This window comes from Vanacampus margaritifer, chromosome 2 (assembly GCF_051991255.1).
Source record: "Vanacampus margaritifer isolate UIUO_Vmar chromosome 2, RoL_Vmar_1.0, whole genome shotgun sequence".
NCBI lineage: Eukaryota > Metazoa > Chordata > Actinopteri > Syngnathiformes > Syngnathidae > Vanacampus > Vanacampus margaritifer.
Window position 1 is genome coordinate 29,607,230 of NC_135433.1, and position 18,587 is coordinate 29,625,816.

The 18,587-nt window shown below is 39.2% G+C and overlaps 3 protein-coding genes across 6 annotated transcripts; 2 read left to right on the plus strand and 1 right to left on the minus strand.

Annotated features, from left to right (window-relative positions):
- Positions 1-262: 262 nt before the first annotated feature.
- On the minus strand, positions 263-5,900 carry blvra (biliverdin reductase A). Its single transcript, XM_077557450.1, has 7 exons — positions 5,709-5,900; positions 5,185-5,308; positions 3,648-3,767; positions 1,897-1,994; positions 1,422-1,529; positions 1,101-1,269; positions 263-724 (listed from the first exon to the last, which is right to left on the minus strand). The coding sequence occupies exons 2-7, from the start codon at positions 5,304-5,306 to the stop codon at positions 469-471; spliced, it is 873 nt and encodes a 290-aa protein (XP_077413576.1). The 5' UTR covers positions 5,307-5,308; positions 5,709-5,900; the 3' UTR covers positions 263-468.
- A 641-nt stretch (positions 5,901-6,541) lies between these two features.
- On the plus strand, positions 6,542-9,813 carry coa1 (cytochrome C oxidase assembly factor 1). 4 transcript variants are annotated; one of them, XM_077557452.1, is made up of 5 exons: positions 6,542-6,693; positions 7,372-7,468; positions 7,722-7,873; positions 8,801-8,877; positions 9,276-9,813. In XM_077557452.1, exons 2-5 carry the CDS (start codon positions 7,375-7,377, stop codon positions 9,373-9,375), a joined length of 423 nt encoding a protein of 140 aa, XP_077413578.1. In that variant the 5' UTR covers positions 6,542-6,693; positions 7,372-7,374; the 3' UTR covers positions 9,376-9,813. The 4 variants fall into 4 exon arrangements, with proteins under 4 accessions (XP_077413578.1, XP_077413580.1, XP_077413577.1 ...); XM_077557451.1 differs by having other exon boundaries at positions 6,551-6,693; positions 7,375-7,468; XM_077557453.1 differs by lacking the exon at positions 6,542-6,693 and adding an exon at positions 6,706-6,865 and having other exon boundaries at positions 7,375-7,468.
- Positions 9,814-11,979: 2,166 nt separating this feature from the next.
- Positions 11,980-16,693, plus strand: LOC144043736 (C-C chemokine receptor type 3-like). Its single transcript, XM_077557680.1, has 2 exons — positions 11,980-12,050; positions 13,419-16,693. Exons 1-2 carry the CDS (start codon positions 12,026-12,028, stop codon positions 14,510-14,512), a joined length of 1,119 nt encoding a protein of 372 aa, XP_077413806.1. The 5' UTR covers positions 11,980-12,025; the 3' UTR covers positions 14,513-16,693.
- The last annotated feature ends 1,894 nt before the right edge of the window (positions 16,694-18,587 follow it).

The window sequence follows — 18,587 nt, forward strand, 5'->3', positions numbered from 1 at the left end:
GGAGTAAAAAAAGAAATATATATATATATTGCAAGTGCTTCATGAAGCTTCGTTTTCCTATCACTTATATTAGGGGTAGGCAACCCTGGTCAGGAAATGGCTCTAAGGCCCTTCCTCTTTGCAATAATGATGGATGGCGGCTGGGATAGGTCTAAGATCACCTGCAATGGTAGCGTTAAAAGGAAAGTTGCTGCAACATTGAGGTGAACATGCCCATGCATGACTTTTGTATCTGTATTGTATGAAAAGAAATCTTTCATTTTAAAGTAGCAGTTTCAACAACAAATATTGTTTGTTGTATTCAGTTTTAATTTACATTTGACACATTTATTTAAATATGGTTTTGTATAATGTGACACACTACAAATGATATAAAAAAAAAGCATTTCAGTGGGCATTAACCTTAATGGGGGGGCATTCCAGTTTGGAAAAAGTCAATATTGACGATTGTAAAGTGGAGAAAGCAGTTTATCTCTGAGAAAGTTGCTCTATTTTCTCGGCCAATTCTAAGCAGTGGAGGATCCTAATTTTCTCTTTCTGGAGCTCCTCTGGGCTTATTTGGCCCATTAGCTTGGAGGAGAATCGTATCAGATCTTGCATGAAAAGACCCACTGCTCCTCTGGGTGATGGAGGGATTTCAGTTAGTGGTCCCGACTCAAATTGAAAGTTGATATTCTTGGCTCTTGGGAGGCCTGGTCCTCGTTCCTCAATCCAAGTTAAGGGTCTGAACAGGAAAAGGTGAAATAGAAGTTTACATTTTTTTTCCATTCCTCCTTATGCAGTTACTCAAGTGACTCATAAATGTATTTCCTCATTTCGTTCTTTTGTTTGGACAGTTACAATGTAATCAATGACTCACAAGGTAAAAATAATAATAATGCGCTGTTGTGTTGAAAGTTAACTATGGTGAAAAGAGGGCTTGTAAAACAAAGAGTACAATGTGAATGATGCCATTGTAGCATTTTATCACAACTGGACAACATTTCTCATCTTTTTATTACAAAAAAAAAAGAAGAAGTGAAAAGAAATGGTGTGACGCGCCATTGGCCCCAATGTTGCATCACTAGTGTGATATTCTGGAAGCATAACATCTCTCTCACTTGTTGTCAGCAGTTCGCATTTTTGCAGTCATCTTGCTGTAGTTGTTGCCCAAGTCCAGTTCCATGGTTGCTGCGGTTACAGAGAGCTCCCCAAACAACTCAACCAACCAGGTGAGACGAGCGATGCCACTAAATGTAAGGAAACCAAATCCAGGCTTCAGAACTCCACCTAGGAAAAAACACACAAAAATAATACAGGCCTGGTTTGGTAATACTGTATCATAAAATGTGGGGTCACAATATTGAGCATTATTTTTTTTAAAAGACAAAAGATTCTGGTCTATACACAGAAAAGGCATATACAAGGAGTACCAATGTAACCTGTAAAATGAAGAGTTCCTTCCTGCAAGGTTTTTCCTTGGACTTCTTTCTTCAGCCATTTGTAATCTTCTGTAAAAAGTTCTATGTGCTCCTCATGAAGAATCACCCCTAACACAAACACACACAAAGACAACCATAGTTGATATTTTATGCACAATGCTAGCTAACAACAAAATAAACCCAATCCTCTATTTGTGTGCACAAACCGTGCAAGCGGTTACGTTTAATGTCGCATTTTTTGCTTTACTCTGCTGTCTGCAGCCAGGCCAAATGAAAACATGTTTTCAATGACCTTACCTGGTAAATAAACGTTGGTTAAAAAAAACATAGTAAAATAAAATGTCACAATCGTTCACTGCTCAGCCGAGCTCGGTGTTGATTATGCACAAAAGAATTTGCTATTTTTGATAAATTGATTGAGAAGTGTGGGTCAGGATTTTTGTCCCTGTACACTCAAGCCACATATTAATATCACCTTTCTCCTGCGCCAAATTCCAGAGCTCGACAGCACTTTTGTAGTTTAGTGTCATGGGATACTCCACACAGACATGTTTCCCTGCCTGCAAAAAAGTTCTGGTGGGACAGGAAAAAAAAAAATCAGGAACTAGTGTAGTGTCCAAAACTTGCAGCTGACCTTGAACAAAGATACATATTTTTAATAATCAGTTGTACTTGTTTGTTTTAAGATTACTTTTCTTGGAAGCTACAATTATCCTGCACTAAAAAGCAAAACTTTTTAAGTAACATCTTAGCAATCTTCTAGCTTTCAAAAATGACAGTTGCACACTCAAAACTTCGAAAATTACAATCATTTTAAAAGAGTTACAAACTATCAATAGATGCATCTACTGTGAGCTTAAACCTTTTATGGTCACCATCTATCCATTTTCTATACTATCGGTATTGGTCCTCATTCAGGTCATGGCTGAGCTACAGCATAAGTAGAGAGAATGGATGGACGTACGCAGTGACGTGAGATTAGGATAGGCAAGGTAGGCACTGCCTACCCCAGGCTGAAATAAAAGTTGAAACCGTTTGGCCTTTTCTATTTATTTAAATTATTTATTTCCTTTTTAGAAAGTATACCTACCTATAGCTTTAAAAGTGACAACATTTGGTGATTTTCATACCTCAATTATAAATGACTGATGACTTCGTCTGGCCTGCAGGCAAAAATGCTGCAAAAATGATCCTCCTGAAGGCACACCGCTACTGTGCTTTTCCCAGCCCTGTCCGCGTAAATTGGCAGATGACTACGCAGCCTTTTTACGTCGCTGTATTATTCCTATGCGAACGTACGTCCGCACTGTGCATTCATGAATTCAAAACACACTTAGTACACAGCAAAACGGTAGGATGACGCCACTCTGGAGAATATAAAACTATTTTCACGCCTTTCTTTTGAGGGAAAACGCCATCTTTTAAAGGATGGGAGAGCAACGCCTTAGCTACCGGATCTTCAGCAAATTAAGGGACAAAGAATTATTCGTACTTTTCACAAAGAATGGTGCAAAAGGAAAGGTTGGCTTTGTGGATGTGCTTCCATTAACTGGCTGTTTCACTTTACATGGTGTTTGGCATTGCTATTGCTAGCTTGATTTTGTGAGGAATAAGCCTGTTTTACAGGGAGATATTCACTTTATTACATTCTTTCCGGGCGTCCGGGCGTGTTTGAAATTGTCCGTTTTTCGTTGTGCGGCAAATGGGAGACGGAGTGCACTGCAACGTTTACTGTGGCTGGCAGACCGCACACTGGCTGACGGTGGCCCAGAACTTTAGCTGAATGGCAAGTGTTGAGCTGCCACAGCCGAGGCGATGGGTACAAACCCCACTCAAAGTTAAAAAAAAAAAAAGATTGAAAAGATTGCGGAGCAAAAAATGTAAAACTTCAAAAGAGAGTAATGTTTTTTTTGTTTTATTTTCTACCCATACAGAGGAGGTATATGTTAAAATAGTTTAAATGTATGGCATCTTGTATCTGAGTAGCAAGTATCTCGAGATCAAGCTGAGTATTCTCTTTTTTAAATGAAAATATGGTCACCCTAGGATACGTTGTACACTCGCCTGCCAACAAACAAATTTGTAATTGGTGTGTGCGTCTGCCTGCCTACCCAAACCTAGAGCTCACTGTATGTCGCTGAACGTATGGCTAGACAATATAATGTTACGTTGTAAATGCAAAGACGACAAGCCGAGAAATTTAGCAGTAGAGATTATTTTACGTACCTGACACTATCCTCATGTGATGCATTCTCCGTGCAGATGAAAGCCACGTCAAGGTCTTTTCTGCTGAGAGCCTCTTCGACTGAAATCTGACTCACTCCTTGCTGACTGTCTAGACTTCTCCTGTGTTCGACAAAAACACAATGATGTGATGACTATGTCGACTCATGACATAATGCAACGCCTACCATGTGGTATATGGCTCATTTTTATAAGCGGGTTCACTGGCGTGCGCAGGCAGACCCCTAGTGGTGCCCCTCTGCCTTTTCTCAAAAAAGCGCTCTTTGGAAAGTTCGTTTTTTTAAAAAAATATAAATACAGTTTACTGAGGACAGGTCAATGTTGACACAATCTTTTAGAAAAGCTGCACAATTAAACACGTGGGGGAAAAAAGCCCCGATATGCCTAGCATGTCTCATACAGCACAAACAACTGAGCATAAATTAGCCGAATGGCCATCTAATTAGCTAGTTTAACGCTATACGCTAAATCAATCATAGATAACGTGATGACCACCGCAGGGTACAACTAATGACCGTGATAGGAAGCTCTGTGGTCCGTGCTTTGAAAGGCATTGGACTTTGGATCATTATAATTTGATTTGTGGGGATTATTTTTGACTTCACATTGTGATGAACTGCCGTTTGTATTATGCTAGTAGTCACAGGCAAAAACAATCCAATACGTCATTGCTGATCGAAGCATTTGCATTGAGTTTCATTGTAGAAATATCAGAAATGCATGGATGTTTGGAATTGTCAATTGCCTGTGAAAAATACCCTTTTGCCTTCTTGTAATGACAACAATTAGTCTTATTCATTCTCATGCCATTGGTCTGTTTGGCTACAATTGATCTATTTGTTTACCAATTGTGACATAATGCCTAGACAGGAGAGGCTGGAAAGGGGAAAAAAAAAAGGAGCTATTCAGCAAGCAGTCAAGAGAAGCATCTCAATGCTCTCTTGGATGAAATCAAAGACACATGATGATGATGAAAGGTCAGACTCAGAGTCAAGGCCAGAGAATGTCATTTAAACAAAGTTATTTCTATGCTACAAGTCTTGCAGTCATGTTGCCTTAATAGGCTGTTATTAAAACTAGCTGTGGGATATTATTAATTATTATTATGTGTGTGTGTAATGTTTATTTAAAAACTATTGACATTTCCAAACATCCGGCCATTTCTGATACGTCCCCAATGCAACACAATGCAAATTATACGGTGAAAACGGTTTTGCCAGTGACTATCATACAAGCCACACCGATTGTTATAATAGTCAAATGACAAATCATCACATTTTTTAAAATCAAAATAATCCTCACAAATCAATTTACAACAATCCAAAGCCCAACGCTTTTCAATGAGCATATAGATTTCGTTCACCAAATTGACCACCATCTTGACTTGTGACGTCATCTCGGAATTGTCAGTAAGGTATATTCCATGTGCACAAAAGTGCCCTTTCCCCCAAAAAATCTCTGCCCATGCCACTGAGTGGGTTGCATGTGTGTGTCATGTGTAGAAGACAGTCGCTGTGACCTGGAGATGAATCCTTTGACAGTGAGTTTCTCAGCAGAACTGCCCGGCAGCGGGGCTAATATGTCTCTGATCCTCACCCAACCTGCTGTCCCGATGCCCACCACCACAGCTCCAAACATCATCCCTGTGAGAAAAAAAAAACAAGTTTGATATCAAAGTTTCACTTTGTATATGCTTTGTTGTGTGTACCAAATCAAGCTGGACCAAGTCAGTAGTGAATTTGCTTAGCATTAAACAATGATTCAAAGTTTCAACCAAAGACATCATGTCCCACTACTATAAGGTGATGAAGACTTTATTTGTGAATTAAATTTAGATTATTGGTATTCACATTAGTGCTGGTGTTTTACAAATTCTATTTAATAATTGACCTGAGGGGAAAAAATAGTTTGAACATTTTTTTTGTTCCCGCTGAGAATCCGATGTCCACTGAACAAGCAGTACTTGGTTACTTTCATCCCTATCGGAAATCAAAATCATTACAGCCTTAATATTACGAAGTGGTCACTTGGTGTATTCCTCACCTGCTTGACGACACGCTTCTGTAACCCTCGAGTGAAAGTAGCCTGTTATGTTATGCGCACGGAAGTGTTATGACACAAGCTAGCTAGCTCGCATGTGCGTTCGTGCGCGACTGACTGCGCGTTTTACTTTAGCAGTGAGTAGCTGACTTGTTTGTGTGCCAGAAAGGCCACACCCCTCAACTGCAGCGTGCTATGGAAACCCGGTTGAGGATTTGTTATCCTTGAGCTCAATTATCATAATGTCAAAATACGGGGAAGAAACGAGGGTCTACTGAAAACAAAACAAAAAACGAGGGTCTACAATGCCACGCAGTTTTGCAATTTGTGTAGTTTTATACTGCTGGTTGGAAACGTTATGACATCAAGACGATGCATGGTTGCATGTTCCTCGTCTTATTAATTTATTGGCCTTTTAAAACCGTATTTTTAAAAACCCGAAGGAGACATTTCTGGTCTTCGTGGGGATTTTTAGCACACCCACACCCTCCTTTGACTGCAAGGCATAGATAACATTGCTTTTGAACGCCCTTTTTGGACCAGTATATTATCAGCGTTGTGTGGAAACGTTAATCAAGTTAACCCTTTCGTTTTTTTTTTTTCATTATTACTTTTAATTTAAGACATTGTCTACGCACGTGCCCTTTTTTTCCTCGACACTGCACGGATTCCGCTGGCGATGGAAGAAAGGGGAAAATTAGATTTAGAGTTTTTCTTACTGCTACTCTAAAATATACCGTACTGTATATGATGGAATGTACACTTTTAAACCACACATTTATTTCCATATGAACTTAAATGGCATGTAAAAGACTTTTGTCTCTGTAGGGAACCAGGAAAGAAGTACAGTATAGTGTTGCTATGCAACTACAGTAATAGTACCCGCCTTCCTGAAGCCGCACACTGTGGTGAGGGAATGGAGCGCACCCAATAATTTACGTTTACGGAAGTTGTTCCAGCAGGCTTGTCCTGACTGATAAATGGCAAGGTGAGCGTGTTAAATGGTCTTTGGCTCCTTAGCAAATCTAAGCATTCGAAATGCGGAAGTCTCCTAGAAATCAATGTGATTTTAGATTAATATAAATGTTTGTCAAATAGTCACTAAGAGTCGAGTCGTTCATTCGTCTGACAGCGTGGGTTCACTTCTCACTCAGGAAGAGGTGGACCAACTCGGTTTACGAGGGCTCGGAATCCTGCAGGTTTTTGAGGTTTCCCTCGTCCAATCCGGTTGATTCCAAATAACAGGCTCGTTATCAGTCTTATGAAGAGCTTGCTGATGAGCTGATCATATCAGCTGTTGGAGAAGGGAAACATCCAAAACCTGCGGTGTTGCACCATAAACTAGTGTGTGTCCTAGTGTGTGTAAATGCTTCGATGACGTAGTTGATGACAGCCGAAGCCGGCCCTGGAGGACCGAGTTTGTTCAACCCTGCACCAATTGGGCAGTTTGACAGCAGCTGGTTCTGGTTCCCACAAGTGAACAAACGGCAAAATCAGTTTCTTTCTATTGTCCTTACAGGATACTACAGATTTTATTCAGTAGAGTAATGGAAAGAGGACCCATGATTATTTAAGGAATCTATATGTTGACAGTGACTGCACAAATCCATCACTGTATCTCAGACAAGAGTCCTGTGCATTTTGTTTTTTAAATTCCTTGCCACAGCAGATGAGGGCTTCCACCAGCAAACTGCAACAGCTCGCCATATTCACCACCTTGCTGACAGGAAGTGGGCTTGGCACCATGTACTACCTGATGCAGAGTGAGTACTTTAGTAGAAGTGAAGTGGTCTAGGTCATTTAGATCTGGACTTCTGTAGGCACAGTGTAGTGTACATAGGGACAGAAAATGTGATATATATATATATATATATGTGTATGTATGTACACAGTACTGTACTAAAGAAAAACAGGGATGGGTAACTCAGCATGTGATTCACCCCTACACTGTGTGACACCTGGATTAATAAAAATAAATAAATATGTAAACCTCATTTCTGTTTTGTATCACATAAGAGAAATTTGCTGGCTCCGACTACTACAAATTGGCTCTGCAGAAGTTGGAATCATGTTCGGACGCTATGGAGAGTTTGGGTGCCCCACCGTTAAAAATTCACAACATCCATCTGACTGACAGAGACAATCGACAAGCCCAACAAACTGCACAGGTACTGTATTTTAAAAGCCACATGATTATATTAAGAGTTCTGCTCTCAGATTTCAGGTTTTTAAGCAGCATGCTCAATATAACTTAGTCCACGCTTGTTGAAAAGTAAACTTTTAACCATTTCTCTGTGAACACAATAACAATTTTCAGAAATGTGTTGGTTTAACTCACACATGCTGACTCTGAAAGGAAAGTCAAGGTTTTTTAACACACTATTTGGATGTTTATTCATTTGCGTTGAGGTACTGTACGTATTGAAAGATATTATAACATTTTTAATACCTAATTTCATATATCAACTATTGTTACACATTATGAACATTTTAATTCTTCATATTAACCTATAAGACATATTTTGTGTCCTGAGCAGAGCAGATGATGTCGACCTCGTATGGTCTGGCCTTAAGCTGGGTCATATTATTTAGTCTAAAGAAGTTCCTTCTCTGTGCGAAAACACATTTCTGTTCGTGAGAGAGAGCGCACACTCATATAACTATGTTACATTAGGAGCTGTTGAGTTCAACTTGTTTGTGAGATTTTGTTATGGGAGAAAGTACTGAGAAGTGCCTTGAAAGTATATTTTGACTAGAGACGAATACAGCTGTATCTGTGTGCTGAGAACTCTGTTTTTCAACCTGTATTTTTCCATTATATAACACATTTACTTATTCATGAAGGGCGGTGTTGGAGACACTGTTCTTGCGATTTGATTGTAATAAAGTGTGGGCTCTTCGAAAGAGGAGTGGCATTATTGATCTGAAACTGTTGGAGTTTGATTCAATGATGTAACGGAAATCTCCGGAATAAATCATCCTGCGCAGGAACTCTGTTCATTTCTTATCCCATAATTTGATTTATTGGACACGCAAAAGTATGGATTTTTAATATACCTTCTTCAGTATTCATTAGAGATTCACTGGTTTTGCAGATGAAGATCCCTGTGACTGGGTCAAAAACTGGTGGCTATTTATATACATCTTCCACTAGAGACCCAATCACCAACAGGTATGTACTGTACACTCTGTTCCCTTGGAGTACACTTGTCTTAAAGTATTGTAAAATTGTAACTGATTATATTTTACCACAAGCACACTGTTGTATGATTGTGACTCATTTCCAAGTTTATTCTCAAGTCCTTTTCTGCTCCAAAAAAGGTCCACTGATTAGTTGGAAAGTTGGAAAATTGCAGTTAGCAAGAGGTCACTGATGTCATTTATCAGTCTTCTGCTCACCATATTGTTATGCGTGACGTGAGTACGTATGTCTGGAGGTGATCAGCAATTTGCCAGTTTTGACTTGAGGTTATGATTTGATGATGGACACCACATTAGTGACTATGAGAGTCAGACTGAACAAGTTAGCCAACTATTTTAAACCCTGCATTGTTGTGTTATGCCCTGTAGATGGAGTGTGAAGCTGGCAGTTTTGAGGCTCAAAGAAGGGCAGACTATCGACCTGATGAATCCTCCAGCAACAGATTGCAGGATAGAGGATACTGACTGACTGCAACTATTCATGACTTCTTCAAGGTAGAATTGGCCCTGCATCAATTGCTGGAAAGTAATGTGCGCTCATCAAGTCAATGTTTTGATATCAAGACAAAATGGACTATGTAATGTCTTCTACTTGACATTTTCAAATTGATTTGGGGCCCCCAAAAAAATCAACTGACACACTAACCACAACTTCCTTCTTTTTTAATCATGTACAGTGCATATAGTAACCACATCTATAGTATGTAATGTATTGAGAAATGAGTCATTTTATGCTTATATTCTTTTTTCTCGATATTTATTTATTATGTAGTTTCACTTTTTTTACTGCTGTGGAGAAAAGAAGATTATAAGTTATCCGAATTTGTGTGTGAAGTTGAGGGTATGAAAGCAAATTTACTGTGAGTCAATGTTCCAAATTAAATGCCACCACACTTGGTAATAAACATTTTTGTTTGTTTCTTTTTTTTGTTGTAATTCAATCTCGCCTAAATGGATAGCTACGGTTAATTTAATCATCATTCTGGCTTTACGTTTACCATAGATAGGAACATGTAGATATGACATGCTGAGCCTACGGCAACTTTAATGCTAGCACAGGCAAAGTGTTGCCAAACCAAAATACAGAGGATGCATGTTCTGTATTGATAGCACACGCTTTGGCGTTGACGTCACATAAATAAGCATCATGAAAACCGCTTGAGAAATAAGCAAGTTATGAATGAATGATTTTCAATGTACATGCATTGCAGCCATTAAAAATGAAGCGTCCATGGTTTTGTCACAAGTTAATAGTTTTCGTTAATAGTTTTTAGCTTTGTTGCACCATCGTCGATCACTACAAAGAGATTCACAATAGGCTGGCGTTGCTATCTGGGCCTGTGCCAGACTAAAGTGACGTGGTTTTGTCTCTGTTTCAGTCAGTGATGCACAATTTCTTTGCTAACCCTGTTATGAACAAATGTGAAAAGGATCATTGAAAACTTCCATTAAATTCATGTAATATAAAGGAAAATGCTATATTGGGATGTAAAGGGGACTAAAAAAGACATTTGTAAATATTGGTCGGGCCCCAGTGTTGCTATCACGAAGGGTGGACATTCAACATTCAAACAATGGCGAAGCCATGCTAATTGCTAAGCTATCATACATACATTGCTGCTCAAAAGTTTGTGAACCTCTTGAGCAATTTGGATCTTCCATTTGTTTCCACCTGATTTTGTTGTTCAATCTGAACCATTTCATTTTATATGAAACAACAGGTGTAGGTTTAGCATTTCAATGCATTGTTCTTTTTTTTTTATTATTATTTTTTTTATCAATTGTGTAGTCAAAACTAAATTAAAAATAGTTTTTGATCAATTCATGTAGGTGCAAAAGTAAGTGAACCCTGAGCTGCATTGCTTAAATCAAGCTGTCAAGTAGGATCAGATAGCACAAATTGGTGGCTAAACTAACCACTGAAATGGACCATGAAATGAGAGGTTAAGCAAAGAAATTGTGCATCACTGACCGAAACAAAACCACCTCACTTTAGTCTTACCCAGGTTAACCAATACAGGTCATTCATGCTGAGAGGAAGAGAAATCTCAGGGAAGTGGGTAGTGACAGCACATCTGTCTGGGGAAAGCTATAAAGTCGTCTAAAAAATTTGAGCTTCATCATTCCACTGTGAAGCAGATCATCTGCAACTAGAGAACATTAAAAATTACTACAATCCTGCCTAGAAGTGGACGACCTTCTAAAATATCAGCAAGAACCACAAGAAAACTGATAGTTCAGGTGAAAGACAACCTGTGCATCACATCGAGGGATTTGCAGACCATTTTTGCTGCATCGGGGACACGTGCATGCTTCAACAATCAGAAGAAAAGTCAATCGACAAGGCTTTCGTGGAAGGCTTGCTAGGTAGAAGCCTCTGCTCACAAAAAAGATCAAAACTGCCCATCTCAACTTTGCTAGCGAGTACTTAGGCAACACTGAAACAAAAGTATATTTTAGTTATATAATAAATGCTTGTAATGCAAAATAAGATAAGTTATTGGTTCCACATTGGAGACATTTGCACTGTTTCAGCAGCAGTACTGGATATAGGAAATATAAGATTCTTCTCTTTGTAAAATGTACTATAATTTGGTCTTTGGTGTGCCTGTGTGAAAGGTGGTATGAGAGATTTCACATGCATACTTTATCAAGTGAGAAGACGGATTTCCTGTAACTGTTGCACTTTGCTGAAATGTTTCCTATGACTGAACATGTAAATTTCCACCTGTTTTCTTTACTCTCTTTTGGATCTTTCATCCCGGTTTCCTTTGTCTTGCATCCATAATTCATTTAGTTTGATATCCAACCTGAAATACAAATAACAGCAGTTAAGTGAATTGATGCTGTCGACACAGATTTGATTGCTGCACTCCAATGTAAAGAGGTGTATGTACAAGACATACAATATTCAATAGCATTTATATGTTGTTCTTTTTTGGATTTAAATACCAAAACCGTTTCCCTTTTTTTTTTTTTTCAAATAAATGCTGACTGGTCAACATTATGTGACGTTGCACATGTACGCACAAATTACATCTGTGTGCCGGCCTCCCTACTTTCACAGTCTTGATTTGCAGTCACAGATTTAAAGTGCTTCTTTGTGGTCGCTGTCCTGTATGCCTTCCATGGAAAGCAGCATTGGTAAGTAAATGAGCAAGTGTGAATTTTCAGAAATAATCAATCCACGTTGTTATTAAAATGTAAATTGGGTATACAATTATTTGACATCTTTATATCATATGCAATCATGATCATGAATCAAATGCTAGTAACCTACTTTAAACTTAAAGGCGAATAATACTGTTTTAAATTGCATCCATTTTTATGTTTGTGTCTGCATAAATATATAAATATCATTTCCTTGATATTGTGTGCATGTGTCTTTGGAGGATTTGAGAAGTATAATGATAATGAGCAACACCGTTTGAGGCAAATCAGCACCATCTACAAATAAAATTTCTTATTGGCCGCATGATATTTCTTCAATATAAACACTGTAAAACTATCAAACTTGCAGCTCTTTCATTGTTAGAACAGCTCCACAAAGAATATAACAGTTACTATGGAACAGTTCCATAGGGAATGTAACTGTAAACTACTGACTACTTACTGGTACTTACTTTTTATGATCGTCTGAATCTTCACCAACTCAGTATGTTGTTGTCTGTGTGGGAAAGACCATCCAAATTTCTATACAGATATGATATCAGCAAATATGCATGTGATATGATTAATCAAATCTTCATTGACTAACATCACTGAAATCACAAAAACAGCCCGGCTTCCATTGTATTCCACCACATTAAAAGTGTAAAATAACATAATTTGGCAGTGACAAAGTGTATTTTGACATTTTGTATTATGATTTTTCAATTCCTACAATATAATGAAGCAATCAATTATATTAAAAACAAATGATTCTTGGTTTGCAGGTTTGTGTATGTGTGAATAGTGTAGATTGCCAGGGTACTTGCAGGTGGTTATTACAAATCTGACATTTCAGGTTGGTTCTTGCGCTACTGGGAATGACTGAAGGCCAGGTTTGCTGTAAATAAATTCAATAATAACGCCTCCTTGGCAATTGATATGTAACATTGCTTTTTACTACTTTTATTAAAACTCCTGAGTGAGTCACTTTTGGGAACAATGGTGTTGCACACCAGATGGGAGAGTCAGAATGTTTTTCTGCAAAACTCAGCAGTTTCTGTTCTCACTTTTGAGTGAGTAATAATAGTATAGTCGTAACACTCTCTTCTCATAACATGCCGGATTGTTTCGAAATCAAGACCAACACAGAAATATTAAAAATGAGTTGTAATATAAGTTTATATCCTTAGTTTAGTTTACTTACGTAATTTGAAATTAGTTTTAGCTGTGGTCTAACCGTTTTCTAAATTATACGGCCTTGGCATACAGTTTTAAGGATTAAGACACATTTGATTAAGTCAAAAATGTGTTCAACCACTGGACGATCAACTAATGTATTTTTCAAATATCTCTGTGCCACAGAACAATCGCCAACCATGGACACGCTCGATGATCAATATGCTCTCCTTTTGGAACTTCTCAACATGAACGAGACATACGACCCCAGCTATGTGGTCAGTGAAACTGTCAAACTCTGCAGGAAGTCAAATGTCAACAATTTTGGCTCCCAATTCAACCCAGCTTTCTGCTACGTCAATTTCCTCCTGAGTTACCTTGGGAATGGGCTGGTCCTATACATCATCTACAAGTACGAGAAGCTCAACACGGTGACCAACATTTTTCTGCTCAATCTGGTCCTCTCCAACATCCTGTTTGCCACCAGCCTCCCATTTTGGGCGACATATCATCTGTCTGAGTGGATTTTTGGGGAGGTTTTGTGCAAGTTGGTCAGCAGCGCCTACTTTGTTGGTTTCTACAGCTCCATCCTTTTCCTCACGCTCATGACCTTTGACCGATACCTTGCAGTGGTCCATGCTGTGGCCGCTGCTAAAAGCAGAAAGAGAAGCTATGCTTTCATTTCCACTGCGGTGGTTTGGTGCATCAGTATTATAGCCAGCGTGAAAGAGCTGGTTTTCCAGAACGTGTGGAAGAGTCCTTTCAATGGGCTGGTGTGTGAAGAGTCGGGATACTCTGAAAGCACCATGGCATTCTGGCGTCTGGTCACTTACTATCAACAGTTTCTGGTGTTCTTCCTCCTCCCTCTGCTGATGGTGATCTACTGCTACGTCAGCATCACCGTCCGCATCCTATCCACCCGAATGAAGGAGAAATGTCGTGCCATCAAGCTCATATTTATCATCATCTTTACCTTCTTCCTCTGCTGGACCCCCTACAACGTCGTCATCCTCCTTCGAGCCATACAGAGGTCCAGTCCGGATGTCGAGTGCGCTGACTCGGACAGCCTGGACTATGCATTGTTTGTGACCCGCAATGTAGCCTACCTCTACTGCTGTATTAGTCCAGTGTTTTACACATTTGTGGGTAAAAAGTTCCAGAGCCACTTTAAAAGGCTGTTAGCCAAGAAAATCCCATGTCTGAGGAGACACATAAGCCTGAGCAGCCAGAGCACACGGAGCACGTCTCAGAGGACGCCACATTCCGATTATGAGTACTAGATTGATCCATACAAGTACGTGCTGTAAATACAAATTTGATGGAAACAACGATAAACAATGAACAGTCAAGAAAAACGGAAAATTGCCATTGTAGTTTCTCAAGTAGTATGCTTTCATTGTTTGTTTGTTTTTAATGATTTGAAATGGTTTCTCTATGCCTTTCCCCCCATTATTAATCCTTTTATTGTATTATACTTGTAGTGCTCTTATTGGAAAGGATGTTGGCTTGAATACCTGGCTGGACAATCACATTTAAGCATGTATAGACATTATTGTAGGAAAATTATATATTGGAATTTTTCTTTTTTTTTGTATGTCTTGTCTTGTATAAAGTTTTCGATACTCACTCTTTTGGCTGGCCTGTGATGAAATGTAAATGCATACCATGGTCCATAATGCATGTGTCCTAGCCTGGCAAGCCACACCCACTTTCTTGAAAGGGAAAGTGGGTCTGGACAGGCGTCCATAGACAGCAATTCACCACCGGCCGAAAACAGGCCGGCCAATCAAATTTGTCTATTTGCGTGACTTCCTCTTCCTGAGCGACGTCACGCTGTTCGAATATCAAAATGGGTGACTCATGACACCATGAATCTTCAAGTTTTTCCCGCAACAACGACATAAGTCATTCGCTACTGTTTCTCTTCGGCTAGTAGTCATGTTGGATTTTTACTCCGTCCCTGCAAAAAAAAATACTTCGAGTCGCTTTTCTTTTTTTTCTTTTTTCTAGAGAAAGCTCAGTATTGTTCATTCGGTAATCTTACCGAGTCGACATGTCATCATCATTGCTTTTTTTTTCTTTTTCTTTTTCTTTTTTTTGTATGTGCATGCGTCTGAGTGTGTACTCATTAATTCACCTAAAACCTATTAAAAATCTCATACCGTTCACCTAAACCGAATACTTCAGAATCCAGATAGTGTCGTGAGGTTGTCAGGAGACCTGAGGAAGGATCAAAGAAAAGAAAGTCAACGAGTCACTTTTCTGACGTCACGTTTGCTCTCTGCTCATTGGTTCATCCCACTGTCTGTTCGCTCATGTTTGCCCCGCCTCTGAAATGCGACTGATTGGGCGGTCACTCTCAGGCAAAGCCGCGAGTGAGTCTGGATTTCCAGGCTGTGTGTGTCCATCACATGTTATCAGAACATTCATTTTCTCTGTTGAACTAGCACCATTGAATTGCTTTCTGTTTCCCACAGATATATTGTACATGCTTGTCCTCCCCATCTTTGTGTGGTTCTTCTCTGAGTTCACGTTCCAAAAACATGCATGTTAGGTTCGTTAAAAACTCTCAATTGTCCTTAGGTGTGAATGTAGTGTATGTGCCCTGTCATTGGCTGGCGACGAGTCCAAGGAGTACCCTCTCAATCCATGTCAAAAATATAGAAGGGCAGAGGTGAGTTAATTAAGTGAGGTTAAATGTATTTCCTCCACATCAGGGTTCACCGACAATGCAGTTTTTGTCTTAATTTTGCACCATCCGGACCAAAACAACATTGAATTTTGCCTGAATGTAGAATTGTCAGGGACCGTGAGCAAGATAGCCTACTGAACCCTAATTTGCTCCCTGTGGACCTGGCAGTGCCTTGCATGGAGTGAATGTGTGGCTTTTAAGGGCTTTGGGGACCATATGGTGTGGATAAAGCGCTATATACTATAAGTGCATTTCATTTACCATAACATTAGCCTAGAGGGTATATACACTCTAAAAACAGTTGGGTCAAAAATAATGCAACTATGGGTAAAAAATTTACCAATCCTCTACTTGGGTCAATTTAACCCAACTTTGAGTCAAGGTCTATTAGTGTAAAACACCTCATAAATATTGGTCATAGACTTTACTTGTAAAAAAATGGGGTCATTTTGTATAAAACAACCCAGAAAATTTAGTCAAATTGACCCATAAAGTGGATCGGTCCATTTTTGATCCATATTTGTGTTACTTTTGACCCAACGGTTGGATAGTATTTTGACGAATCCTGTATTTCTTTTGTGCATGTATGTTCCATATATTAACATGGCAAAAATCAACCAATATCTACGATTTTGTAAATCTGTGTTAATCTTAAGAGTACTAACTAAAGTATAAAAAATATTAAATTGAGATATGTGTAGTTTTTTTTTCTGATGTTGCAAAGTGTTATGTTAAAGCTTAGGTTCAATAAAGTACTATTCAGAGCAAACAGATGTATGGACTGGGGGTTATTGATCCGAAGTTGACATCAGCTGCTGCTAATCTGTCAAAACCACAATCCTCCATCTTTTCCCTTACAAATGTAGTCTTCTCACGTTGGTTCAAAATTGGTCCCACTGGACGTTGAAATGAGACTTTATCCCTACCACATATTAGTCCAGACAAACACTACACATTTTTTTTTAGGTTGCCAAACAAATGTATTGATTCTAACATGCAATCAGCATCGGTACAAAAAAGATGCCGACTCCTCAGAAAATGAAAATATCTGTATTGTGTGTTGAAAACATTGTGATCACTCACAGACAAAATAGGTTTCAGATTTTTATTTTTCCTTTAGAGCTCAGTATTGTTCATTCGGTAATTTTACAGATTTGACATGTCATCATCATTGCTTGTTTTTCTCTCTTTTTTTCTTTTGGATGTGGGTGAGTATGTGCATGTATGTGTGTGTGTGCGCATATGTGCGTGCGTGTGAGTGTGTCCTCATTAGTTCACCTAAAACCTATTAAAAATCCCATACCGTTCACCTAAATCGAATACTTCAGAATCCAGCTAGTGTCGTGAGGTTGTCAGGAGACCCGAGGAAGGATCAAAGAAAAGAAAGGAAAGTGAAATCCAGGACCGACCGGACATTACCTACTACCCACAGGTTACCAACCAGAGTCTTTCACCAACCCCAGAAACATCTAAATTCCAACAAATTAGGGAGACCTCAAGAGACCAAAGGAGAGACTGAGGAAAGGAAGGAAGGATAGATGAAGCAGAGTGAGATCCACAGACGTCAGCCTCCACCCCCGCCATCCACCACAACCCAGCCCCAACTTTTCAAATGCTTATCCTGCCTAAGGCAATCCCCCACACGTACAGCACACACACAAGTTTGTTTTACTATCTTTGTGGGGCCATCTCATTGACATAATGCATTTCCCAGCGCTTCCCCCTAACCTTAATCATCACAACCCTAACCCTTCTCCTAACCCCAACCAAAACCCATTCCAAACCTAGTTTTGACCCTCAAAAAGAGGTTTGGACTCATGGGGACCACCAAAATGTCCCCACAAGGACACGTAGCACCCCGAGACGTACAAAAAAGTCTATTACAGCAATAACCTAAAATGTCTAGGAAGTGAGCTATGAATTTTTGAATGTGCAATTTTGGCCCATTTTTGCACATTCACAGGGGTCATACATTTGACCCCTTTTCCTAGACGATACATTCAATTGAGTTCAAACTTGGCCTGTATCATCTCAAGACCTGGGGCAACAACTTGGAAAAAATCTTGAGTTTTCGAAATACTATATGACGGGGCGGGGCCTCAAACTTTGCGTTTCATATTTGCTTCGCCACAAAGGAGAAAATGTTTTAATAACTCCCCTGTAGATGCTCCAAAAAATCCTAAACGTCACATGTATGTTAATAGTCACGAACTGAAGGCATCTATATGATAATATTCGGTTATATCTATATCGCCACCTAGTGGTGACAAAAATGGAAATTTTTCACATTTTCATCTACTGCACCGAGCCCGTAAAAGGGATCCAGTTGAAAATTTGTTACAGAAGCCTTAACATGTTGATCATGCCCCGCACTAAAAATTTTGACTTTTTGGCAAAGGGCGTGGCCATGACCGTGCTGCAAAGTCTAATGATTCACTGTGGCAATAAAAGCTGCTTTAACTTAACCGAGATGATCCTATCTTCTCCAAATTTCACACATTTAATGTGAGTCCAGTCCTGAAGACATCTACAAACTTATATTTCATCATCGTCATAGCGACCTCTACTGGCCAAATAAAATACATGTTTTTTTTTCTTAGATGTTGTTCTCCAAACGGGTTAACCAGATCTACCTCATATTTGCTAAGAAGACTGTTGTCGTG